The sequence below is a fragment of the Silurus aristotelis genome, assembly GCF_946808225.1.
Source record: "Silurus aristotelis genome assembly, chromosome: 21".
NCBI lineage: Eukaryota > Metazoa > Chordata > Actinopteri > Siluriformes > Siluridae > Silurus > Silurus aristotelis.
Window position 1 is genome coordinate 12,724,704 of NC_139594.1, and position 27,587 is coordinate 12,752,290.

The 27,587-nt window shown below is 37.8% G+C and overlaps 3 protein-coding genes across 5 annotated transcripts in view; 1 reads left to right on the forward strand and 2 right to left on the reverse strand.

Moving 5' to 3' along the window:
- The window catches only part of yars1 (tyrosyl-tRNA synthetase 1), a 239,454-nt gene extending 232,740 nt beyond the window's left edge, over nt 1–6,714 (reverse strand). The window contains exon 1 of the mRNA XM_083523692.1: nt 6,709–6,714. The gene's annotated coding sequence lies outside the window, so the exon portion shown is untranslated. The remainder of the gene's footprint in view (nt 1–6,708) is intronic.
- A 427-nt stretch (nt 6,715–7,141) lies between these two features.
- ilf2 (interleukin enhancer binding factor 2) lies at nt 7,142–14,261 on the forward strand. Of its 2 annotated transcripts, XM_083523784.1 has the most exons (15): nt 7,142–7,298; nt 7,933–7,992; nt 9,943–9,985; nt 10,273–10,377; nt 10,605–10,682; nt 10,764–10,866; nt 11,292–11,357; nt 11,447–11,563; nt 11,639–11,717; nt 11,941–12,028; nt 12,339–12,400; nt 12,518–12,632; nt 13,563–13,653; nt 13,770–13,959; nt 14,093–14,261. In XM_083523784.1, the coding sequence occupies exons 1-14, from the start codon at nt 7,294–7,296 to the stop codon at nt 13,919–13,921; spliced, it is 1,164 nt and encodes a 387-aa protein (XP_083379910.1). In that variant the 5' UTR covers nt 7,142–7,293; the 3' UTR covers nt 13,922–13,959; nt 14,093–14,261. The 2 variants fall into 2 exon arrangements, with proteins under 2 accessions (XP_083379910.1, XP_083379909.1); XM_083523783.1 differs by having other exon boundaries at nt 13,770–14,261.
- Nucleotides 14,262–14,389: 128 nt separating this feature from the next.
- Nucleotides 14,390–27,587, reverse strand: part of dlgap3 (discs, large homolog-associated protein 3) — a 173,125-nt gene continuing 159,927 nt past the window's right edge. For both annotated transcript variants that reach the window (XM_083523557.1, XM_083523558.1), the window contains 6 exons: nt 26,960–27,438; nt 26,688–26,782; nt 24,811–25,259; nt 20,967–21,058; nt 20,652–20,798; nt 14,390–20,229 (listed from right to left, as the gene is read on the reverse strand). In XM_083523557.1, coding sequence (XP_083379683.1) covers nt 19,912–20,229; nt 20,652–20,798; nt 20,967–21,058; nt 24,811–25,259; nt 26,688–26,782; nt 26,960–27,438 — 1,580 coding nt within the window. In that variant the 3' untranslated portion in view covers nt 14,390–19,911. The remainder of the gene's footprint in view (nt 20,230–20,651; nt 20,799–20,966; nt 21,059–24,810; nt 25,260–26,687; nt 26,783–26,959; nt 27,439–27,587) is intronic.

A 27,587-nucleotide genomic window follows, 5' to 3' on the forward strand; every position in this document is an offset into this window, starting at 1 on the left:
CTCAAATAAACTGCTGACATAAAGCAGGTTGGGTCCATAGAGTGTGGTGCTAAATTCTAACCCTTCCTCCTGTGTGAGGTTATTCAGACCAAGTCCAGTTTTTGGTGAACCTACTGCAGCCTTAGCCTTTGTAGCCTGAGTTTTGACATCTTGTACATTCTGAGATGATTTTCACCACAATTGCACAGAGTGGTTATCTGAGTCTCTTTAGCCTTTCTGTTAGCTCAAACCAGTCTGGATTCTGTCCACAGAACGTACGCTTAATTGTGTTTAAAGGTTTTTTTTATTTTTATTATTGCAATCTGAATAAATTCTAGAGACTGAAGACTTGCAGATCCAGGTCTACATGATTTTATGCATTGCACTGCTCCCACACGATTGGCTGATTAGATAACTGCATGAATGCAGGATTGCATGTGTTCCTGAACAAGTACTGAGCACTCCAAACAGGAATTATACAGAACACTGGAGAGTGAGAACTAACCTGAGCACTGGAATGTAAGATTATGAGTAATGTTTTTTCTACAGTCTTTTACAGTCATTTGTGGTTATAAAACTAGGAGCTACTGAGCAACTCATAAAATAGCTCAACATTGGCTACCATCACAGATCCAACACCAGCTTCTCCATGCCAGAGCCTTTAAACACTCAAAAAGGAGGTCCAGTATCCAAACTCCACATGAAGTGGGATCCAATTGGCGCTGGTACGTCTCTAGATGGTTCGGTATGTTTGCGGGGTCGGCATCTACTTCTTTAAAGGTCCACAATCTTCATAAGGTGGGACGTGCCTGGGGCTGGAGCAACCTCAGGATGCCTCGGGATGGAGAGAGAAAGAGAAGCAGTGGAGAGGAATTAGCGTAGCTGCTGTTCATCATATTAACAGCACAAGTTGATAATGTGCATGTGATCAGATGTTCTGGAGCACAAGGTTATGACGTGTTATGTGTAGGCTTTTCTGAAAAGATACGTTTTTAATCTGCACTTAAACTGGGTGGGTGTGTCTGAGCCACGAACACTGTCAGGAAGACTATTCCAAAGTTTAGGAGCTAAATGTGAAAATGCTCTATCACCTTTAGTGGACTTTGCTATTCTAGGAACTACCAGAAGTCCCGAGGTTTGAGATCTCAATGAGCGTGATGGATTGTAACGTTAGAAGACTGGTAAGATACATGGGAGCCAAACCATTTAGTGTTTTGTAAATAAGTAGCAGTAGTTTGTAGTCGATTCGAAACTTAACAGGTAGCCAGTGTAGGGACGATAAGATTAGGGTTATATGGTCATATTTTCTCGACCTTGTGAGAACTGGTTGCTGCATTCTGGACTAACTGTAGCTTGTTTATTAATTACGCAGGACCACCTAGTAATGCATTGCAATAGTCTATTTTGGAGGTCATGAATGTGTGGACGAGCTTCTCTGCATCAGATATAGACAACGTGTTTCTTAGCTTAGCAATATTTCTAAGATGGAAGAAGACTGTTTTTGTAACATGGTGATATGATTTTTAAAAGACAATTTGCTGTCTAAAATAACTCCCAGGTCTTTAACTGTTGAACTAGTAGTTACAGTACATCCTAAATGCAGGTTGAAATGCTGGAGTTTCTGTGTACTGGTTTTTGGCCAAATGAGCAAAATCTTTGTCTTATCAGAATTTAATAATAGAAAGTTATGAGTCATCCAATCTTTTAATTCTTCGACTCACTCAGTTATCCGAGCCAATTGAGCTGTATCGTCTGGTTTCGATGAGATACCTCATGCTAACAAAAATCCAAGATGGACAAATGGACAACCTCAAATGGCAGAGGCATAATAAAAAAAAAATTATTTTATAAGGTCAGTTTATGCTGTTATACTGTACTGTCTTTTACATTCTCTTTCACATTACCTTTAACTGGTGCTGTACCTGTGCCCATGCATGTAGCCATGCTCTAAAGAATTCTTTAAGTGAATGACATAATTAGTACATATATAAAGTTAACACTTTGTTCCATTTTACAGAATGCATATGGGTCTCAAATTTGTAAACTATGCTGACTATGTGCTCTGTTCGCTTGATTTGATTTGCTCAGTGTTCTTGCGCATATATGACAGGAACTTCTGCTATGGGAAACAAGAAAGCTGCTGTTTTTTCAACATTTATTGTGTGTGTGTGTGTGTGTGTGTGTGTGTGTGTGTGTGTGTGTGTGTGTGTGTGTGTGTGTGTGTGTGTGCATTTAGCTTGGTGGAGAACCAAATGTCCTTACAAGGATACTGATATATAATCGTGGTGACCTTGTGGGGACAGATTATCTGTCTACATGACTCAAAATGAGGCAAAAAAATATGAAAGTAATGGTGGCTCTGTTATGATGTGTGGGCTGTTTTGGCTCCACTTGACGCCTTAGAGGGAAGGGTCACTGCGATTCAACACAAGTTGAAAGTTGGCAGGGGACACTGTGGGGGCTGATTATCAAGTCTGACTCTTTATAGGCCATGAGATCCTCTTGAGATCCTCCTCTTACTCACATGCAGCAATGTATGACTTACTGCATTGATAACTGCAGCCAACAACATTACTTTCTATTAGATATGTGGAAATTGAAATGTGTGATCTTAAAGGTAAAGGCATAACTATAATTTGTTTTATAATCTGTGAAAATATTAGGAATGAGAATAGCAATCATGCAGTACAACACTGATGCTCAGCACAGGGCTCTGTCTGTACAGTATAGGGCTCTTGCAATACAGGCAACACAGGGCTCTGTCTGTCTATACAGTATATCTGATTAAACTTTTTACAGAACTTCATATCAGAATTTCCCTAACCATTGTATACATTAATATGAGATCCCATAATGTACATGTAAAGAACACAGCGCTATATTCAATGGGCTATCGCACACTTCCCTTTAACAATGCAGCCTATAATTAACATTAAAGGTGGAAGCAAAGCAAAATATGAAACTGGTTTGGAGCAACATTGAGAGGCAGAGGGACAGGATGGATCAATAAAGCTCAGTCATCTGGAAGCACTCGCCTCCTTGCAAACTGAGCAATGGGTAAGCTGAAGCAGAAATAATAGAGGCAGGAGTTTGTATTGATTGATTGAAGATCATTAAAACTGGATCCAGTTAACACTGGATTGTGTGTGTGATAGTGAGATGTCCAGTCATCAGCTACCAAAAGACACTTAAAGCTATTTTGGTAATAGTGGTTAGGACTGCTATAAAAGTTCCTTGCCACTAACTACCCAAAACTACAACAGCTCAAATTTGGTCTCTTTCAGTTTTCTCCTCTCCCCTTTAGCAAAGCATTGTCACACACGACCTGGCTCTAAAATGCCTTGATGGCTGTCAAGTGACTAAAGACTGTCTCTTATAAGAATTGTATATTTATTTTTGTGTGCATTTTTTATTTATCATGTGTTGTATTGTGCGGTAGATACAATATGCATTGAATTCTGCCTTAACAAGGTAATACTCTTATTGAGAATCTCAGCTTTAGTGAAAAAAAATTCTCACTGTCTCTCTGTGTTGCATCTCGATAGTTTGCACAGCAGCCAGATGGAGACGCCAGTTATCCTTGCCACAACAATGATACAGAGCACTTTCTCATCCTCTTCCAAAACAGAAACACAAACATGCTCACAGTAGCTGCAGCCAGTTTTTTCTTATTTTTATTTTTTTGCTAGAAACACAAGGCATAACATACAATTACTTGTTTGTAGAGAAAAAGAAAAAAGACTTGAATTTTAATCACATTCTGTTAAGGTTTTATGATTGCATACTTGGGAGAAATGGTGTACACTAGACAGTATTTTATGTAAACAAGAGAGAGTGATTGTGTCTTTCTAAGTGGAATTTCAAATTGCAGGGTCTTTTCCACTGTACACATAATTCAGATTTAGAGCTTATGGAAGTTTCAGGAAGTTTTTTCGAAATACTTTTTATTATTAATAGTAGTATTTATAGGTCCCCTGGTGGTCTAGTGGTTAAGATGCAGCGCTCCCACCGCTGCGACCCGGGTTCGATTCCCGGTCAGGGAACTATCCCCAGCCACTCTTAGTGCCGGTCCCAAGCCCGGATAAATTGGGGAGGGTTGCGTTAGGAAGGGCATCCAGCGTAAAACATGTGCCAAATCAAACGTGCGGAGGATCCGCTGTGGCGACCCCTAACGGGAGAAGCCGAAAAGAAAGTTTATTAATAGTAGTATTTATATTTTTTACTATTAATAATTGTATTATTATTATTATTATCATTTTTATTATTATTAGTAGTAGTAGAAGTAGTCTAGTGGTAGTGTCTGTTTTGGTTCTTGTGGGGATCTGGTACAAGTGTGAGCTGTTTATATTTGCACCTACATTCACATTAGTGCAATGCATTACACACTCTGTATGATTATACCAGTGCAATAATGTATACACTCTGTATGAGTATATCAGTGCAATGCATTACACATTCTGTATATCAGTGCAATGATTTATACACTCTGTATAATTATAACAGTGCAATGATTTATACACTCTGTTTGATTATATCAGTGCAATGATTTATACATTTTGTATGATTATATCAGTGCAATGCATTACACACTCTGTATGATTATATCAATGCAATGATTTATACACTCTGTTTGATTATATCAGTGGAATGATTTATACACTATGTATGATTACATAAGAATACTGCTGTATGCATTCTATACACTGTATATTCTATACAGCATCACATGCTTTATACTTACTTTCTACATTTTCCCTCTTTCCGTTGGTTTACTGCATTATACATTCTGTATACAATTTTATTACTCATAACATATTTCTTCTTCTTCCTCTTCTTCTTATTATTATAAAATTACTAATAATAGTATGTATATTTTATTATTAATCATTTGCAGTGGTGGGCTGTCAGGGCCACTATCAGAAGCACTGACCTATTTATTCCCAACAGTTCATTCTCTTCATTTCGTAGTGTTTCTCTTGGCTGCACTGCTTCCAGTACGTGTATGTGGATGTTAGATTTTTTTTGTCCAATCAGATTTCAGTCTCTATGTGCTGCCATGTCAATCTAATCTGCCCAGGGCCTTCAAAATCAGTAGTGCTGGCCAATGTACCTTAAATTATATTAGCAATGTGTCTGGTTCTTTAACCAATCAGATTTAAAAGTTGCCCCACAGGGCAAACTAGCTGGCCCAAAATAGTGTCAGCATTTTTCTGTCCTCTGATTGGTTGGTCAGAGGGAAACTGTTACAGCCAAGTTCAACTGGCAAAACATGTCTGTAGCACACTGCACACATGAATACATCTGAGTTAGACTTTTTTATGACTACGGAGGAAGAGAAATGGATTTGGTCTCGGACATTCTTAACCTTTATGCGGCCCTCGTTAATAGGGCTGTATTTTTCCTGACCAGGATGGTAACATCCACAAAGATTCAAGTGCTGTAAAAATATATCAGATCAACATTTGTTTCCACTTTTTTCACTTAAATCTGTTAATAAACCTTAGTTTTGATCAAAACTACAAAAATTTTTTTTAATTCCAGGATTTTTATTTGTAATTGCCAATTGAATTAGTGACATCACACAAAAATGGAAAAAAACAACAACACAAAATCACTGAAATTCGATATAAAAATTAATTGTAAACTGGATTTTCTTTGACCGTTTATCACAGGCTTGGATGTGTCAAAGACTGGAGAAAAACTGACTTTTATGCATCCTTAGTTTTTTTGCAGCATCAGCTTGAATTATTTCCAGCCTAATCTGTCCCTCGTGGCTGTTAACATCCACAAAGATTCAAGTGCTGTAAAAATATATCAGATCAACATTTGTTTCCACTTTTTTCACTTAAATCTGTTAATTAACCTCAGTTTTGATCAAAACTACAAAAGAAAATTTTAATCCAGGATTTTTCTTTGTAATTGCCAATTGAATTAGTGACATCACACAAAAATGAAAAAAAAAAAAAACCCACAAAATCACTAAAATTCGATATAAAAAATAATTGTAAACTGGATTTTCTTTGACCATTTATCACAGGCTTGGATGTGTCAAAGACTGGAGAAAAACTGACTTTTATGCATGGTTAGTTAAGGATGCATAAAAGTCAGTTTTTCTCCAGTCTTTGGCACATCCAAACCTGTGATAAACGGTCAAAGAAAATCCAGTTTACAATTAATTTTTATATCGAATTTCAGTGATTTTGTGGGTTTTTTTTTTTTTTCATTTTTGTGTGACATCACTAATTCAATTGGCAATTAAAAAAAAATACGGGATTAAAAATTTTTTGTAGTTTTGATCAAAACTGAGGTTAATTAACAGATTTAAGTGAAAAAAGTGGAAACAAATGTTGATCTGATATATTTTTACAGCACTTGAATCTTTGTGGATGTTAACAGCCACGAGGGATGTTGAAGGATGTATTTTTGTACAGAGGAAACTGCTGACATAGCAAAAATGTGAAAAAAAAAAAATTTAAATAAAAAAAAATAATAAAAATTTCACAAAGTATCATTCCATTAGCTGAAACACATGTAAAGTTATCGGCGAAAGAAATTTTTAATTGAATAAAAATGGCGCGAGGGACGCATAAGGGTTAAAAATAAATTTTCAAGAAAAGCTAGACATCGTGAGGTCACCCAACCCCGAAGCTAGCTAGTTTGTCTCAGCCTGGGAAAGGGTTTGTTCTCCACTTCCAGACCAGTGAATACAAGCGGTACCACTGACTTACAGCCTCTGTGGAGCGGTGCAAATTATGTAAGTATGCATCTCTGGTGAGTATGATAAATTAAAAAAAAAAAAAATTGTCATGTTATTAGACAAATATTGATTCTGAACTGCTCCAGATGATGTATGTGGCACAGTTGCGGTTGTAGTGTAGAGGTTTGGGGTCTTAACTGAGATTCTTGCTTTAGTAAAATGGTATTCTCCTTTAATATGCGAAATGCCAATCTCTCACTGTAATGGCATGCATTGTTATATTGCATTTTTGTATAGTATTGATGGTTTCTATGATTGTGAAGTGATAGTGGTGGTATTAAGAGGTGGATTAAGTCGGGCCCAGGTACCAAATGCACGGCCCGCCACTGCTAATTTGTTATGTGTGTAATAGTGAAAACAGTGCGGGGCTTCCTTTTATTTTGAAACCTGGACTTCCGGGTTTATTTTAGTTCCGGTGCAGCTATTGTCTGGTTTCCGTTGTTTCCTTCGCTCTCAGAGACGCAGCAGAGCCCCGGATACAGTAGCAGCTGCACACCGTTTACCGGTGACTCTTCACGCGTTGGTTTCTTCTTTAATCCGCCAAAACGTCGTACGCAATGAGGTGACCGCTGCGTTTCTCCTGCTTTCATCGCTTTTTAGGATTCAGTTTTACTGCAGTTACTGAGACGCCTTTGCAGACTCCGGTTGTGTCTATGCTAGTTAGCGACACCCGGCTAATTCCTTTCATAGCCAGATTGTGCGTTTGGTTTCAGCGAGCCTCGGTGATGTTCAGGGGAGTGTGAGGAGTGCGGTTATGTTCTGTAATACTGGCATATTTCTGGCATATTTTTTTTTACAGCAAGTGCAGTGAAAACGACATACTGTTAATCGCCAATTTGATTTCTGATGATCTCTTTTCCATACATTGATTAATGTTATTTAGATGAAAACCTGCAGCACTGATCCTTTCCAGCCTGAGTTATAGCATTGTGTCCGGAACAGGGTTGCCATGTCTGTGAAATAATAAAATCCCCGTCTCCTAACCTTTAACAACAAACATTTTAGTGTCTAATTATAAATCAAGAAATGGAACAAATATTATGTTCAATTACCAAATTAATACTTGTATGTTTTATAGATTCAACCGTATAATGCAGGGAGCAAAACCATGGAACTTTCACCCCTAATTTTAGAAGATTGTAGCTCTTGAATATCTACGTTAAACAGAGTTAAATAACAGTTTCTTTTCTCCACAGAGGAGATCGGGGAAGGGGCCGTGGTGGCCGGTTCGGCTCCCGTGGGGGTCTGGTACAAGGGTGAGCAGTTTATAACTGTACTTACATTCTGCATGCTTATCTCAGTGCAATGCTTTATTCAATCTGTATGATTAGATCATTATAAAGCTCTTTGTTATCTTTATACATACATTCTATACTAGGGGTCCACAAACATATTTTTCTGCGAGGGCCACATTCTTTTTCCTTTCTTTAATGGGTGCCTTAAAAATGGCATGGGCTGCAGTGACTCCAAGTATTATTGTGGAAATTGTATGATTTTAAATGTATTTCTTATACTTCCTAATGCTAGACTAGTTTATTATTTTATTGTTTTGTTAGCCTTTTAAAAGAGCATTATTACGATCATAATAAAATGTTGAAAATGCTATTGAAATTATAACTTTTACATTTATGTTGAATGTACCATTGGTTGGTGGGTGAATCTAATAAATAATTTGGTTGCGTTAATAACTAAGGGAAATATAGTTTGAAAGCTAACCCTTATCAAGTACAGACATGATATGAGTAAAACGTATTTAAAGGGAAATTTTAAAAATATGTCTCTGGCATTGTTTAAAGGGATGTAGTTAGAGGACCCCTGTTTTATGCATCACGCTGTATTACATCACTGTAATGCTTTGTGCATTCTATATGCTTTCATTGGCGTACAGCATTACACCTTTTGTATGCTTACATCACACCACTACCCCATACATTCTCAATGATAACAGTAGTGTACCCCTTAATACGTTACATCAGTATAATGTACTATATGTTCTGTATGATAACAGTAGTGTACCCCTTTATACGTTACATCAGTGTAATTTACTATATGTTCTGTATGATAACAGTAGTGTACCCCTTTATACTTTACATCAGTGTAATGTACTATATGTTCTGTATGATTACAGTAGTGTACCTCTTTATACGTTACATCAGTGTAATGTGCTGTACATTCTGTATAATTACAGTAGTGTACCTCTTTATACGTTACATCAGTGTAATGTGCTGTACATTCTGGATGATAACAGTAGTGTACCCCTTTATACGTTACATCAGTGTAATGTGCTGTATATTCTGTGGCTCACTGGTGGTCTAATGGTTAGGATGCAGTGCTCTCACCTTTCTTTAGAAGATCGACCAGGGTTCGATCCCTGGTCAGGGAACCGACCCTAGCCATTAGGGTTGCACAAGCCTTAGTGCCGGTCCCAAACCCAGATAAATGGGGAGGGTTGCGTTAGGAACGGCATCCAGCGTAAAAACGTGCCAAATCAAACATGCGGATGATCCGCTGTGGCGACCCCTAATGGGAGAAGTCGAAAGAAATAAAGAATGTGCTGTATATTCTGTATGATAACAGTAGTGTACCCCTTTATACGTTACATCAGTGTAATGTGCTATTCATTCTGCAAGCATTTTGCATGTTGTCATTGCTTATACTGCATTATGTATTCTGTATAATAATGTTAGAATGCTGCTTTATAAATTACGTAAAATTATAGTAGTTTACTGCTTTACATATAGTGGAGGTCCCCTGGTGGTCTAGTGGTTAAGATGCAGCGCTCCCACCGCTGCGACCCGGGTTCGATTCCCGGTCAGGGAACCATCCCCAGCCACTCTTAGTGCCGGTCCCAAGCCCGGATAAATTGGGGAGGGTTGCGTTAGGAAGGGCATCCAGCGTAAAACATGTGCCAAATCAAACGTGCGGAGGATCCGCTGTGGCGACCCCTAACGGGAGAAGCCGAAAAGAAAGTTACTGCTTTACATATAGTGTAGTATATACTTATAGTATAGAATTATATACGTTTAGAGAATGTATATACTTATAGTATACTTATATACTATATACACATGCGTCCGTATAATTTTCTTTATACATTATACATTCTGCATTTTACATTAGTATATTGCATTTTGCTTTCTGCATATTAACAAGTTGATAATTGTTTTGGCTGCTTTGTCTTTGCTTATGCCTGTTTTTATTTTCAGGTATCGCCCCTTTGTCCCACACATACCATTTGACTTTTATGTTGTAAGTGACTTTTTCATTCATTTTAGCTTTTACCCCTTTTTTTCTGTACTTCACATAAATGTGAAGAATTTCTCAAGGACTGGGGTGGGGGGGATTGTCTGGAATGAAAGACACTAGTTTATTGTGTGCTTTAATCATTTGGAACACCAGGTGTTTACATGGAACATGTGTTGTTATAAAACTTTAGTTGCAATTTAAGAAAGGGGTCAAACAGTCTGGCTTCCAGAAATGTACTGCAGAAAATATCTGGAATATTTGTGACTCAGTTAGTTTTCTCCACATTCCAGTGTGAGATGGCCTTTCCAAGGGTGAAGCCAGCTCCTGATGAGACTTCATTTAGTGAAGCTCTGCTGAAGCGAAACCAAGACCTGAGTCCTACCTCTGCTGAGCAGGTAATCTTCCACTCTGTTCACTTGTGTACATCTATAATTTATATTTAAAGAAAAAGTAGGCCAGCACCTGGAAAGTAAAGAATTGAGACATTACCGCTATAGTGTTCTTGTTGTCTGTACTCATTGCTATTATCACAGTTGGGGGATTTTTGAAAGCAGAAACTGAGACTGTTATTCAACTTAGTTTAATTCCTAGGCACTTTACTGATTTTCTTTTTTGTGTGCAGTCTTCCATTTTGTCCTTAGTGACGAAGATCAATAATATTATTGACAATTTAATTGTCGCTCCTGGGAACTTTGAAGTGGTGAGTTTTTACACAAGTTAACAGCAGTTTTTCTGTTTCAGCAGCTAAATAATATTTGTGCTTGTTGTCATTAATTTGCAGCAAATCGAGGAGGTACGGCAAGTGGGCTCATACAAAAAAGGCACCATGACAACAGGACACAATGTAGCTGACCTTGTTGTTATCCTTAAGATTCTTCCAACTTGTAAGTGTTTTGATTTATCTGTTTTTGACAGCATGAAAGTCAGTTCTGGTTTGGAAGTAATGTATTGGTCGGGGATGGGATTCTAAATTGCATTTGAATGCATTGTAAACAAATCTGCTTTCCAAACTCAGAACAATCTAGCTTGGCATTATTGTTCAGAAATTGATAGGAAGCAGTAAAACAGGACATGCTGAAGTCAAAGAAAAAAAAACAACACAGAAATTGTATTTTGCTTTCAGATCTGTCAGCAAAACTATTCACACTCTCTTTTTAGGAGATTAATAAGATTGATTCATATACACTATGGTTGATTTAAATTTATTTGCGCTGCTTTTTTTTTTTTTTCGTTTTAGTTTTGTTCAAATATTGTGTTAGCCGGTTCCTTGTGCAAACACATTTGAAGTAAAAGCTTTTGTCTGTTGCAGTGGAGGCGGTCGCTGCTTTAGGAAACAAAGTAGTGGAGACTCTGCGTACCCAAGACCCAGCTGAAGGTGAGTGTGGGCTTTTTTTTATACAGATAATAGTTTTGCTGCCATTGGTCCATATAACTTTAGTGTTCCTTTGCCCCATTCTGATTTAGTGCTGTCAATGTTGACCAATGAGACTGGCTTTGAGATCAGCTCAGCTGACGCTACCGTGAAGATCCTCATCACTACTATCCCTCCCAATCTACGCAAACTCGACCCTGAACTCCACCGTAAGCCCCTAACTAATAAACCTTCCTGCATTATTGTGGTGATGACTGTTTGACTTGAGCATTGTCTGTCTGAAGTGGACATCAAGGTGTTGCAGAGTGCCCTGGCTGCCATTCGCCATGCTCGCTGGTTTGAGGAGAACGCCTCACACTCAACGTAAGAGTGCTTGTCCTTTTCATGACCTTCATTAATTCCTCTTTGCTTTGTTGAGTTAAATCTGTTTAAAGAAACGATCAAAGTCTGTTGGTGTTTTTAAGCATTCCCTTGTGAATGTGGAGCGTTCGTAGACTTTGATCCCTTTTTCCAAGTGACTTTGCTGAAGCAACTTCAAAATGCCAGAAGACTGTTTGTGTAAATCAAAGTGTGTTGTGTTGCTTAGGGTGAAGGTTTTGATCCGCTTGTTGAAGGATCTGCGGGTGCGCTTTCCTGGCTTTGAACCTCTCACACCCTGGATTTTGGACCTCCTGGTGAGTCATGACTCAGAATCCAGCATTCAATTTGGACTCTCTGCTCTGTGATCTATACTTTCCCCTCCAAGTTCTCCTGGATTAGATCTGGGCCACACTAATTGTTCTTTTAGTAACGGTTTTGTGCCAATAGATTTCTTTTTAAGCTTACCCAAAACTTGTTAAGCTCACACATCTGTTCTTAGTACCCTAAAACCTCTTTGAGTAACAACCATACATACAGTGTGAAGACCTTCCCATCTGGAAATCTTATACCATAAAATAGAGATCTGATTTGAGGCTGACATTGCTGTGTATGTTGTGCACTTAGGGGCACTCAGCTGTTATGAATAACCCCTCCAGACAACCTCTTTCCCTTAACCTTGCCTACAGGTAAGCTACCAGTGCTTTGAAGTGATTTTATTTCTTGAAGTTACTTTGCTAACAGTTTTTCTAGTCAGGCATTTATTTTTTTCTTCACATGTGTGTGTCTGTGCATGTGTTATGAAGACGCTGTCTCCAGATGCTAGCAGCAGGGCTTTTTCTGCCGGGATCTGTAGGCATCACCGATCCATGTGAGAGCGGGAACTTTCGCATACACACTGTAATGACCCTGGAGCAACAGGTAAAGACTTTTTGTAATTTACTTGTACCCGGAAGTGACATTTAACATAAAAATGCAACAAGATAAATAAAAACTCCAAAAAGACATAATAAAAAGGTGAAAACCACATTGTGTTTGCTAATAAACAGGCAAATATTCTTAGTTTGATTCGCTAAATATTATTTTGTGTAAATGAAGTAATGGAAATATTTTCTGCTTATTCTATTCAAGTTAATCCAAATGTAGTCTTTAGTTTTTCTCTTCTTCTAAAACCTTATCTTTAACATCTTATTTGATTTTACAAACCTGATCATGAGGTTGTGTTTTGAGCAGTGCCAGTGCTGCTCTAATGAACTACAAAGATTTCTTTTTGCAGTGTGAAGAAGGGTTCTGTGAACTTAGCCATAGAAGCTGGCATGGCGTTAAGAAAAAGGAAAAACAAGAAAAGAAAATGCCTGGAAATGTGCTAAAACTGTATCACTGTCATTTTGTTTATATTGTTTAATATAACAGCAGAAATTTTTTTGTGTACCAGCGATCTTTTTGGAGATGTCAAATAAAATCTACATATTATGAAAAGTAGTATTGGGACAGCCATATGCTGTTGTAAAAAAAAAAATGTGGTTTCAATGACAATATGGTTTTTATGATTACGAGTCGAAGATCTTGCTTGTACTGCTATAGAGCTCTGACCTCAATCCTACTGAACACCTTTGGGATGAATGTGAACGCTAACTGCACCCCAGGCCTCCTCACCTATATCAGTACCTGACTTTAATAGCGTCCTTGTAAATGAGCACAAAATAAAAAAAAACATCTTCCCAGAAGAGTGGAGGTTATTAACACAGCAAACGGAGCCTTTAATCATTTTGAATTCCAGATTATTTATTTGTGTATTAGCAAATGTCATTCAATAATGACCTTTATGACTGATATTGTATGTGTTTGCAGGATATGGTGTGTTTTACAGCTCAGACACTGGTAAGGGTTCTTTCCCATGGTGGCTACAGGAAGATATTAGGACTTGAGGGAGATGCCAGTTGTAAGTTTTGTACTTTAACCTAACAAAAGAAAGTACAGTGCATTACAATCTTTGCTTTTATAATGTGATATATGCTTCAAATGTGATATATGAGCTTCTCTTGTGGTTGTCTGTAGACCTGGCTGTGGAGATGTCCACGTGGGATGGTGTAATTGTCACTCCATCTGAGAAAGCCTATGAGAAGCCTCCAGAGCGTAAAGAAGAAGAAGAGGAGGCGTTGGAAGAGGGAGGAGAAGGAGAGGATGAAAGCATGGAGACGCAGGAGTGAATCTCACAGGAACCGTACACTAAGTCCTATCTTCTCATGTAAGACACTTATGTCGATGCTTTGAAAGCTTAGTGGTGGAAATGAATGCTTTTACATAGTAGATTTGGACAGATCCGTCATGGCTCATTGGAAATGTATTGTTTATTAATATTTCTGTTTTTCCTCATGCAGTGTTTGCCCCTCATCCCCCCCCTTGTTTTTGCAAGGAAACCTGCTTTGCTTTTTTCCACTTGTTGCTTAAACCAATGAAGGAGGGGAGCTGAGTTGTCCACCTTTATGTTCTGTTGTATTTTTTTACTTTGTATCCATCATTGATAAATTAAAGTTTTTATCTGTTTAATAGTGTTGGTTATTTTGATCTCATGTTACTAAGACTTAAGTGTAGCGTGATGCTATAAATGGCAGCTTTTGAAAGAAAAAAAAAGCCGAAAAAAAGACGGACACACAAACAACAGGACAAGAATGATCGCGCTTGCTAAAATAGCTTTATCATAATTTAAAATAAACGTTTACAGCCATTAACAGTGTTACATTCTGTGTTAGATTAACCACATCACAGTGAGCCTTCTGTCTTAATTTACAGCTACTGCACATTGAGCTGTACATGTCTATGGCAGAGGAACAGTGGCTTTCTGACTCTAAAACAGTGGTCACAGGCCCTTTGTGGTTAGCTGCAACTTTATTCTTAAAACAACCAGCAGTACATGTTTCATATACAATATAAACAGGCTAAAGCAGTATGCTATTGCTGTTTGATCTGGCCTGTAAAATTGGCATGAAGGGAAGAAAAAAGTATAAAATTAAAAACAATGTTCGTGTTTGTATTACACATTAAATAATAAAATAAGAGAACTGATGTAAGTAGTCAAATATAATGGTGAAATACAGTGCTATATTCTTTAAACAGGTCAGTGAGGAACAAATAAAGGAGTGTAAACTGATTTTGCTACATTACAGAATGCCCACATTATTATTCAGTCTGTAAAAAATCACCCAAAGAAAAGTTTTGAATTCAGTTTTAAATGATATAATTCACTACTCCAGGTGCTATGAACAAACTGATTCCCAATTTAAAATCTCATCCATAATCTTGCATGCAGCAGCCCAGGTCTAGCGGAATATAGGTGTTTGCTAAGTTTTAAAACATGTATTTTCTTCCAATCCACCTTCTACTTTAGCAGCAATAAAAATTTCATCTAAATAAGGTAGCTCTTTGTACATTGTAAATGCTAGTATGTATGTAAATAAGGTTCTATAAACACCAGAGAACCTCCAGAGGTGGTGAGAATCATTTGGATACCTTCTGTTTGTGTACATGCATGCATGAAATCGTCCAAAAAAAAAGGTGCTGTATGATTTTTCTAATAAATAGATGCATTTATAGCTTTTTTTTAATATTCAAATACTTAGAACTAAGTAATTATCTGAGATTCATAGAGCCACTTGCAATCTATTTCACCACTCCTAATAGCCACAGGCTGTGAGAATACGTTATGCCACAATGTCATGAGGAGCAGAACATGCCTTGAGTGGCCAAATGATCATTAGCATAAATGGGTGAAAGAAACCCTACTGCTGGCCAGCTTGGCACTATGAGCAGGACACTGTAACCTTAATGCTAAATTTTGGGAACGAGCCATCATCATCATTAATAGAAGAAAGAAAAACACATATGGCAATATTCCATCTTGTCCCAGTGGGCTTTTTAGGGTTTGCCAGGAAGAATCACAATGTTCAACATGTTGATATCTACCAGCACCTTTCCGAAACCTTTCCCAGATCTTGGGTTACCAGTCTCCTTGTGTTTGCTGCCTTAACAATACAGCCAGTGCCCCATTGTTCAGCCCTGGTACTACAGCCCTGAATCTCACAGAGCCTAATCGTGTATGGTCCCAAAAGGAATGGATCTTTCTGCAAGGCTGTCCAGAACCGAAAAGCACAATTTAAAAGCCTGATGCTTAGTTCCAGTTTGTTGCTGGTTGACTTTCAAAATTACTGTGCCACTGTGACCCCTCACTACTACCAGGCAAGTAGGGGGAAGTCTCTGTCTGTGGTAACTGTCTCTCTTCAATGAAGCACTTCTCCCAAAGAAGGCATCTTATCCCCAGCAGAGCCGCTGCCCCCCTTTTGCTGAGACAAATATACATATCTTCGTGGCATTCCAAGTTTATCTGCAGTCTGATAAGCCCACTTCTAAAACTTCATTGTTCCAACCTACAGGGCTTACAATTTTATCTGGCAATAACAATCTAAAATATTTGACAGTCCTTCTAAACAACATGCGATACAAGCATAATAATGTTTGCCCAACATTCAAGTGACAGGGTTGTTTATATTATCAAAACCCACGGGTGTGAGCTTTTTTTAACGTGCTTGCATCAGAGCAATGTTGGTTGGACAGATAGTACTGTGGGAAAACAAGGCACAATGGGGACAATAATGGTTGATTAGAGCAAAACTCTACTCTAGCTCTAGTGTTGTATGTGGTACCCGGCTGACATGGCACGCTTACTCAGCAGTTAACAGTATTGGGTTAGGCTATTTAAAAAGAAAGAAAAAAAACTAACAACAACCTTCTGGTCAACTATATATGGGTGTGAATATGGTATTGTTGGCGGAGATGATGCTGAGGGAGAAGCCATCCCAGCAATGTAAGGTGGGTCTAAGTAACAGTACAGAGCAATTTTTAAATGCCACAAATTTCCACAAGAAAGGGTGCTTGCAATATATAAAAATATACTAAGTGAGGTAGAAGACATGACAAGAGTCTATCAGAAATTTTTTTTAGAACAGGTTAACTATTCTCTGGTCGTAGTCACAAGCTGTCAATTATCGCTTTCTATTGTATACATGCGGTCCAACGGTGTATGAGATGCCAAGACAGAAATGGAAGATGACTGTTTGACGGCGGTATTTAACACAAATACTGTTACCACATGTCACTTTGTGACTTCGATGGTCTCAGTAAAGGTATCCAGCTGATTCTCCCTGGTGGTTAACAGGGGTGCAATAGAACACACTTTTTGCAAATACGTTATCCATAGTCTAAACATAGAGGTTAAGGAACAACTTCTCTTTATAATATGATAATATTATTGTCATGATAATTCATATAATACAATAACTTCCAATGCAACAGATATATGTACATCATAGTAAAACAGAGTAAGAGGATATATTTAATTACACAGTAATTGTTTAAAAGTCTATGACCCATGTGAAATCCAGTGATTAAGTACTGATTTATTATAGAGAAGAAGGAAAAAAATCTACACCAAAGTGCCTTAAACACACGCTGCTACAAAGCTCTTCTGTGCTACCAAAAGATAATCATCTGCACAATCTAATGCTAATGATAGAATGGTGAGGACGGGGCCTGCAAGCTGCTTTCGCTTCTAGAAGCCCATAGAATAACAACAAGAGATACAACCAAGAGTCCTTGTTAGGTGTGTTTTGTTAACACAAGGCATGGGACAGTAATGTGTAGAATAGAAAATGTGTAGAAAGTCCCTTGTTTTCTTCCTCATATTCCATGTACCCCAAATATGCCTGGGTCATGTTTCAGATACGGAAGATGAGGCAGAGAGGTGAGCTGACAACTGAAGTGTGTGAAATGTTTACGCTGGAAGATCGTCTATCCATTTATTCCAGGACACACTTTGCCTGTGTTGTTCAATGTGTACAGCTGATTCCATGTCAGTCTTCCAAACAGGTAAGGGGTCCATCCGAAAAAATGCAAATGCCTGATGCCTAAAGAAAAACAACCAAGCAACCAAACAACAGCAGCAACAAAAAACATTTCCTTATGAGGAAAAAAAAACAAACGAAAAACGTTCTTTTGGAAAACATTTAAAATCATAAGTCTAGAAGGACAACTAGTAATGTGGAGTCCAGTATGCCAAATGGACAGAAGTCCTTCACAGTGGAAAAGGGAATAGTCTTTTGTGCTTTCCTGTTTTCTGACATGCTCGGCCAGATATTTGATGTATTTGACATTCCCTAAATTTGTATATGCTGCTGATCTGCAATTTTAAAAGTAGATTAAGGAGATGAAGGCTATAGATAAGTGCAGTCATTGGCATACGTATATCCTCAATCTGAAAGTGGGTTAGTTAAAAATAAAAATTAAAAATTTATAAATAAAATAAATTACAGCATAACTAGCATAATGGATTCACTGAAAAAGTATAAAAAGTTGTACATGAATGTAATAAAAGGCATGCATGTTACATAGATTACTGGCTGAAGTGAATATCCAGTACAGTGTTACAAATTGAATGATCAAAACCATACCTATTCCATATGAATAACATACTTTATATTGAGTAAAATATCATAGTCACTTAAAAAGCCACACAAAAGTGCTAATTAGGCACAACTAGTCTATACAGGACAACAAAGACTCTAAGTGGCTCCTGGCTCTTCTTTATTTCAAAATTCATACCAGTAGCCTGTCAAAGCTGAGGTCAAGAGTGAGAGAAGAAAAATTGGGCACTTCAAGCAGCAGGCTCCATATGACTTTGAATAAATATTTAACAACATACTGTATAGGCAACACTGAAAATCCAGGTATGCGACACTGCAAAGGTATCCTGCTCTTTCTTTCGTTTGTCTAACCCTTTGTCTTCTTTTCTTTTTCTGATACATGGATTAATGCTTCACGTTTGATAGGGATTTCTATTTTCATATTTAAATCTGAAAATGTCATTTATAAAATATACTATTTCCTATTAAATATTTTTTAATCTCTATAGTTCTCTAGATGACCCAAAAACAAAGATGTCATTTTAAAGTGTACAGAACAGAACATCAGTGTCACAGAGGGCAGCCATTACCTTGTATTATTTAGTTTAAAATTGCAAAAAAAAAAGAAAAGAAAGAAAGAAAAAACAAACAAACAAACAAAACAATGACTTTTTGAACACACATACACGCACATGTGCGAGTAAATAATACGGTGTAATAATAACTAAAATCATCCAGGCCAAAAATTTGAGGTCTGGAGTTTTCAGTTATGTCCTTTGCTGGAAGGGGGCATGGCATATATTCATCATTTTAAAGACAAGTAAACCAAAAATTTTACTGCACATCTAAACCCAGTTTTTTATTCTCTTACATTTTGGAAAAATTCCTATAATCAAATACTTTTGTTTGGGCAATAGTGACTTAAATGCAGCAAATTTCCTCAATTCTTTTTTCTTTTACACATAAGTGGACTTGAGGAAGGACTAACAAGCTTTGCTATACTAAAACAGTTACCAGGAAAGCGATTGTCTCTGTGTGGTTAAAGCAGAAATATGATTAGATGAAGCAAATTAGATCTTGAGAACTTTGTCTCTATCTTCAATAGATAGTGTAAATTAAATAGTAATGGGGACTTTGTTTGAATAAAGGAGATACCCCTGTTGAACACTGATTATTTACAGCAAGAGATCTGACCTGTTGTGAGCAAGGGATACTGGGATGGAGCCCAAATTCATCTATGCAGGCCTGAGATTTTGGGATGCACTTATCTAACCTGGCCACAAGAGTGTGCTGCTGTTTCACAGTGAGAGGAGCTACTTGTCACCACACTAGCAAAACTAAATGAACAGTTTAGATATCAAGACAATATCAAAAGAGAGTCTGCTATTTGTAGCTAAATTTCTAAAATCCTCTCACCAAGACAATATTGCACCCGTATTCTGCGGAGACATTTATTGAAAAAAGTCCTAAGTTTTCGGGATATTAAATAAGTATATAAAATCCTTGTGAAAGGAAAAAACCCAGTCTCGTACCATGTGGTTGTGCTGGTGGGAGCCCTTTTTAATCAGTGAGGATTAATCTGCAAGTTTCAACACAAACAAGTGAGCAAGCTTTCTTCCAGAAAGTACCCATGCTGCCTCTTCTCCATGAATGACGCTTGGTAGGTGAGCTATACTGTAAGTCACTCGAAAAGGGAGAGGAGGCTTGCAATATTTGTTTTATGGACAAATCTGATCTTGGCTGTCTCACAGTCTGGTCTGTGCCTCAGGGATGTAGATCTCGATGCTGTCCCCACTTTCTGTGGCTGAATTCTGACGGAAAGAAGCAGCTCGCTTGGGGCCTGCTTGAAGGAGCCGCCGCCTTGCTTCCAGCCTCTGCCGATCAGCCAACTCTACGGATTTCTCTCGCAATGGCAAAGGAATAGGCATACTGCGACCACGAGAGATCATTAGCGTACCAGCTGTGCATCCCACTCCTGCCTCTGCCATGCTTTCTGCCCGTAGACTTCCAGTCACACCACCTGCTGGCTTCTTTGGTAATGGAGGAGGAAGCTTTGTTTCCTCCTGAGAGGGAGGGGTGGCGGTAGTAAGGGGCACAGAATGGGAGATGACGAGTGATAGATGTGGATGTGAATGTGGATGTGGATGTAGGACAAAAAAGACGTCAAATGCACACATACATTACAGAGGGGAATCATGTAGAAAAAGAAGACAGACCATGTTATTATAATGCAGATGGGAAAGGAAAAAAGAAAGAAGAGAAGTTGAGATATTAATTAGCGATAGTATGAGTTTGAATCATTTAGTAAGAACAGAATGTGATGCTTGGCAGAGTTTTATAGAGTAGTTCAATCACTACTCTTTTGTTGCTTACGTAGGCGTGTATTGCCAGTTTCGGTTACACAAGCAGCTTCTCTGCCCACTGAAGTCTTGGCTCTTGGGGTTATCTGGGCATACAGTGCCTCTGAATAACCCTTCATTCTCACCTTCTTCTCAGGAGGCAGCCTCCAGCCTGATTCCTTGATCTGCTGCAGGTCTTGAAATTTCACACGTACATCCTCAATGGCCAACTGTAGCAGGTCCCAGAAACCAGCCAGGTCCTGAGTGGTGGGCTGGGGGTATACCGTGGGGTCCTGAGGGGAGGTGTGAGGAGTGAAAAATCAACCCAGTACCCTAGTTTAAAGGTGGTTCTTCTTAAGTCTCAAAATATCAACAATAATGAGGTTATTATGAAATTCATTAGCAGCTCCCTAGTATTAGAAATCAGGCCATGACAGGAGAGAAAAAGGCTTGTTGCTTACCACACTCTGCTGGCACAATCGGAAGAACTGCTGCACCTTTTGGGACATTAACATCTGTGCACTGCCCACTGCTGCTCTGATCAGCTCCAGCACTACAGGAGAGAAGAGAAGAGCTTGTAACAGAAAGCACACTGACTTTCTTTTAGACTAAATTCAGATGTAGAACGATATTTTTTTTTGGTAAACCAAGTATAAAATCTGAATTAGTTGCAATATTAAAAATATACACAAAATGACTCTTCAGTGGCAATTCCTATGCTGTTTCAATAAGCCAATAAAATCCAACAGTATACTACATACAAAAATATATCAAACAGGATGCCTGCATATATGGAAAAAAATTGTACCAGATAATAATTTGCAATTGCTATATCTAATTGTTAGGGATCTTACAACTTATTTGTTACAAGTTATGATAGAACACTTACCATATCTCAAGCTGAGATAATTGTCATATATGTGAACCAATCAAGATTAGCTAGAAGAGACTATGGTGCTAACTGTGAAGCCAAGATATTAAAGGCTAAAAGAAAGACTGCAATTAAACAAGAGTTTAATTAGTAAGACAGCTCAAGATTCCAGTGCAATGTTAGTTCACAAGGCTGTGTTCAGGTATATGCATGTCAGTTGTTGACCCCTCTTATGCCTGATAATCACAATTGTGCACGCAAGAACCTTGCACTGAAATATAGGGTTTAGTGTTAACGTGTAATTTGTAAACGTGAAATTAGAGGGGCAGACATGGAGCATTATCAGCTCATTAGTCTTTCAGTTGAGGTGTATTTGCATACAAGAAGCACCACCAAGAACTGACCTGGAAATGGATCCTTGAACAAATGAACTGAATATCCTTACAAATTTTTTACAAAATTATTAAATAATTTCTTAATATATTTTAAGCGTATTATATTATATTATATTATATTATATTATATTATATTATATTATATTATATTATATTTAGGTCTGTCAACGCAAATAAATTTTAACAGCACTAATTTTATTAACATGCGATTGTAAATAAATAAATAAATATAAAGCAAAATGAATACCTTTAATGCAACTCACATTTATTTAAAACATCCTTTCTTTACTAGGATAGAAAATACTAAACATTTGTTTTACTGATGTGCCAAGTCCAGCATCCAGCAATTAATACCGTCCGTGTGGAAACATAGCTTAAGTTCTGTTTGGTGTCCTAATAACTTACGTTATTTAAAACACATAATCACTTTAAAACATTTGCAAGAATATTTTGTCTTCATGTTCTGTGTTGAGTTTGGTTTCACTAATGATAAACATACATTTGCATAAAGCATTCATATTTGCCCATGCCCCTGTTGATTAGACTTGTAAAAACTTTTTTAAGATAACTCATGACCAGTGTTGGGCAATAACGCGTTACCTTTAAAAATAAAGTAACTTCGTTACCGTTACCGTATGGTGCGTTACCCGTTACTTTTTTAAATGAATTAATTTCGGCTGAAGTGTAGACTACAGTCTAACCTGTTTACAGCAGCGTCACATTGTAGGATTGGTGGATGAACCACTGTAAACACAAAGAAGATGCGCTGTGGGCGTGTCTCCGTTTATTCATGTCTGTGCGGCAGTAATGGCGAATCGAGGCGAGAGCAAGACGAGTATCCTCAAAGTGAAAATATATGCTCATTATTTCACTTTAGTTGAGTATAAATACAAAAACTTTTAAGTCAAATGTAAGCTGTGTCTTTCTGGTTCGAAGCTCGTATCTACTGCGATACACAGCAACTCCAATCTGTTGAATCTCCTTCAGGATCTCCATGCCTAAGGAGCTAGTAGCTAGAAGCTAACCCAGTGTTCTGTTCTACATTGTTGATAGTTTTCATACTTAAGCTGTGAAAGGAACATTTTTAAGAGCTCAACACAACAGCAGAAGCCACTTTAGTTTTTGACTGTAAATATATAATTCAGCTTGTTTTGTTATTTATTTCAGAAATCCTTGTAATATATTCAGTTTGTGTTGGTCTCACTTTAATAAAACAGTGTTACTTTGTGTTTAAGTCAGTTTTGTGTTTGTATAGATCATAACGCATAAAAGGGGATTAATGGGAACATTAAAGAAGGTTCTTTAAAAAAGTAACTAAAAAGTTACTTTTAACAGTAACGCATTACTTTTTGGTGTAACTAATCTACAAAGTAACGAGTAACTGTAAATAGTTACTATTTTTTAGTAACGAGCACAACACTGCTCATGACAATCATTCGATTTATTGCAATTAAATATTTTAATTGATTGACAGGACTAATTGTTTAGTATTATATTGTATTGTATAGTAGGGTGTGTGCTTTAAGTTTTTTGCAGACATCTATTTTTGTTGGTGTCCACAACCTGTAGTGATAAACTGAGCTGCATGCTATGAAAGGTTTTATGTTCCTAAGTTTAAAGCACTTAACTGATCCAAAGAATAAAAATGTGTACTCAAATGTACTCAAAATGTCAGTGTGTCTTGATATGATGGATGCTTTCCCTTTATTTGCTCACTTTTGCAACTCTTTAGATCCTTTAGGACATGTTTAATGTATAATTAATTATGCATGAATGGAACACTTATTAGGAACACCTATATACCTACTCATTCATGCAATAACTGAATGAGTAGCTTCAGGTCATTTTCACACCAACCATCAGAATTAGGGAAAATGTGATCTCAGTGATTTTGACAGTAGCATGATTGTTTGTACAATGCATGTTCATTGGAGTATTTCTAAAACTGCTGATCACCAGGGATTTTCATACACAACAGAAAAATATCCAGTAGAAAAAAATTACCCATGAACAGAAATGCCTTATTGATAAATGATGTCAGTGGTCATAAACTAGACTCATTCAAGCTGACTCAAAGGCTTCAGTTACTTGGATACCCACTCTGCACAGCAAAATGAGCAGAAAATCATCTCAGAATGCACATTTTGTTGAATCAAGCTAAAACAGGAGAAGACTATGTGAGGCAAGGGTTAGAATTTGCCAGCCTGGTGGAGGTGGTGTAATGATCTGGGGAATGTTTTTTTTTGACACATATTAGTCCTGTTGATTCCAACCAATCATAGCTCAAATGCCCCATCCTATTATAGTATTGTTGTTGATCATGTATTTTCATTCATGGCCACAATTTACAATCATCTTATGGCTAAGACTTTCGAAATGGTTTTATTCTTAGTGTTTTTCAGTGACTTTCCCAGTCATGGAATCCAATATATTTTTAGGATGTGACAGAACAAGTGATTTATAGCAAAATAAGTGCACATTCAAATGTAAATAAACTTAAGAATTCATGTCAACATGGACCTGAATCTGTTTGACAAACATATGCTATACATGCTGTGATGAACTGAGGCTTTTCGAAGAGCAGAGAGAGACCCTTCACAGTATTAGTTTAGTTATGATAAAGTGTTAGGTAAGTGTATATGAGGAAACATTTTTTATGCATTGGACAGGTAATTAAACCCAATCAGCTGATTAATGAAGTCAAATAAGCATTAATCTTTCTGCCATGCATTATGATTTAAACACAGACTAGTTTTTTGTATTGCAAATCTGCATTTCTTTGTAGTTTTGATGAATAAGGTCAATGCTTATTACTATTCTGGTAAATGTTCTTTACAGATCAAAGAGATGTTACAAGTTGACATTTAAAGAAGTAGTAACAGCAAAATAAGGCGCTGTATGGCACACCCTCTAAAATTCTGTTGTCTTAGATAGAAAAAAAAATCAATATATAAAATTTGTTGCTTCATTGTATAAATCACATAAATTTACCAGTCTTTGTGGCATTGGACAGCCCTGCCTCTTTCCATTTTTACTCACCATCATCTGGCAGTTCATTCTCCTCTGCCTCTCGTTCCATGCTTTGGCACCATCCCTCCATCCTTTCCACCTCATTTTGCAGCAGGCGAAGGAAGAACTCTCCATCTCGGAGGCATGGTGAAGCTCGGCCTGAATCAGGCAAGCTGCGTGGGCCTTCATGCCAACTTGCCACTGATCGCTCAGTGTGTGTCTGAGGCAGAGCCCTCAGCTCCAAACCAGAGGGCTCACCGGAGTATGCACCATGGTAGTGGTCCCGATATGCCCATTGGCCCTGTGTGTGTACCGTGGAGCGAAATTCTGACTCAGGCTCTGATGAGTGGCGCTGGAAGGAGCAACCGAATTGTAGCCCCTTGTCCTGCGTTGGAACACTCAGAGCTCCGAAACCCTCCATTTCCAGATCGGCCTGCACACTTGCTGTGACGCTATTTGAGCGTTTGAATCGAGCTCGTCTGTGAAGAATCACAGATATTAAAATAGTAGTCCCCTAAAATAATTAATGTATGTGTGATATTGATCATTCTCTTTATTTATTTTAGTAAATATATTGCACTTTCTTTTCGGCTTCTCCCGTTAGGGGTCGCCACAGCGGATCCTCCGCACGTTTGATTTGGCACATGTTTTACGCTGGATGCCCTTCCTAACGCAACCCTCCCCAATTTATCCGGGCTTGGGACCGGCACTAAGAGTGGCTGGGGATGGTTCCCTGAGTAAATATATTGCACTGAATATTCCAAATATTAATAAATCTAAGTGTTATATTGAGCAGTCATAAAAAAAAAAAAAAAAAAAAAAAAAAGAAAACGAAATATACAGTCTATACACCTTCTATTTGCTGATCAGACCAATCTTTAAACTGCAGTATATTTATATTAGGCCTATACATGATTCGGTGTGATATAAATATATTCTAGAAAGCATTCTTAATTAAAAATACAATCAGGAACAAATATTTCTTATGCAAGCTCTGTGGGAAGTAATCGGTCAGGGGAAAATATTCTATGCCAAAGATTAGTTCTAGTGAATTTATACTTTGTGCCTATAATAACTCAATTACACTGGATCTTTGACCACAGCATCATTACAACAGGGTTCAGAAAACAGAAAAATGTTCAGAAAAGTGCTATAGCTGTTTTAATAAGTATTACATCACTGCAATCCTACATTTTGAATTCCACTGATGTAAAATGATTAAAAAACATTATAATTAAATTCATGCAATTATTATATTAGTGTATAATGTAACATACAATAGAAATTGTAAAATTAAAAAAAGTTGTAATATTTTCATAGTGCCAATTTCCTGGTATTTAAACATTCTACAGAGTTTATACAGAAAGGCTAAGCACAAAAAGCAAGACAAAACTATTTAGTGAAAAAAAGTAGGAAGGAAGACATACATATGCATGAATGAGCATGGATAAACGTGTCCTACAGTATTAAAGTCTATTAGATGTGGAATTAACAATTAATATATTAACAATTACAAAATACAGGTCTAGTCAAACATGATCTCGTCTTGATGAAAAGAAAGAGACCCCTCCTTGTGACCTCATATCCGCAAGCCTGAAGGGGGCAAGCGATCCTTTCATGTGGTTCATGGGGTAATGAGCTAAGTAGCCCCGCCTGGATCACTATGACATCTTTTCACACAATGTGGCATGTCACATAAGACCTAATTATACCCTCTCAGCACACTCTGTGCTCCTTACACATATACTCCACTGTGTGTGTGTGTGTGTGTGTGTGTGTGTGTGTGTGTGTGTGTGTGTGTGTGTGTGTGTGTGATTTACACTCCACACAACCCCCATAGGTTTGTCAACCCAGTAAAAACTCTGAACTTAAAAGAAATAAAAACGTGCAAATAAGAGAACAGATACCTTTTATCATCCTCCACTTGAACTCCAATGGAGTGCACTTCTCTCAGCGCTTTGCCCTCTGTATCTGAGTCTGACAAAGTCTCAGAGCTATCCACCTAGAAAAGAAACAGAATAAGTGATAAAGTAAAGAAAAAGCGTGTGAAAAAGCATAGCTGGTCAATTCTTTAGATACAAATACTCTACTGTATATTTGCACGTTGCTGCTCATCTCTTGCTCAAATTATTGCTGGGTAAAAAAATCAGGGTAGGTATGCTTTTCACATTTTCCCAACCTGAACGGCTATAGATGGTCTCCACTTGCGGCCTTTGCCTTCCTGCTTCTGCTCCTCCATGCTCTTAACAGTCTTGCTCAGCATGATGCTGGTCTGGGGAAGGGAGGCAGATTTGCCCAGGCTGCCTCCACCACGCTCCCTCAGCCCCCTGGGCCCTTCTAGCAGGTTTTCAGCTGAAGCGCTGTGCTTAGGCCTCATGACTCCTGTCCCTCCCACATAGCTGGAGTCCCTCAAGGCTCGACCATCCATGATTATGCTCTCTGTGGAGTTGCTGCTCTGTCTGATTCGCACTCCACTCACACTTGGGTAGTAAGCCCCTCTAGAGCTCTCGCTCAGGTCCATAGAATTACTGTGCAGTTTGGGCCGACTCTGGAAGTAGGCATCCTGAGTAGACTCAGTACTGCTTTGTGCTGTAACTGAGATCATGGGCTTGGTCATGCGTGGCGGAAGTGGAGGTGGACCTTTTCTGTATGGGAAAACTAGAAGAATATATGTTATTAATTATTATTAATTATCATTAACGTTTGGATCATTTATGTCGCTTGAACTTAAGCTGTCTATTCTTTCTCCAAATCTTTTATCTTTCATCATGCTTTTAAATAATTGATTTTATATACAATAACTTCAT

Excerpts from the sequence above, each read along its gene's own strand:
- ilf2 (XM_083523783.1), top strand. Across the intron at positions 10,867-11,291 it reads CCTTAAGATTCTTCCAACTT|TGGAGGCGGTCGCTGCTTTA; the intron begins GTAAGTGTTTTG and ends TGTCTGTTGCAG. Across the intron at positions 13,654-13,769 it reads ACTTGAGGGAGATGCCAGTT|ACCTGGCTGTGGAGATGTCC; the intron begins GTAAGTTTTGTA and ends GGTTGTCTGTAG.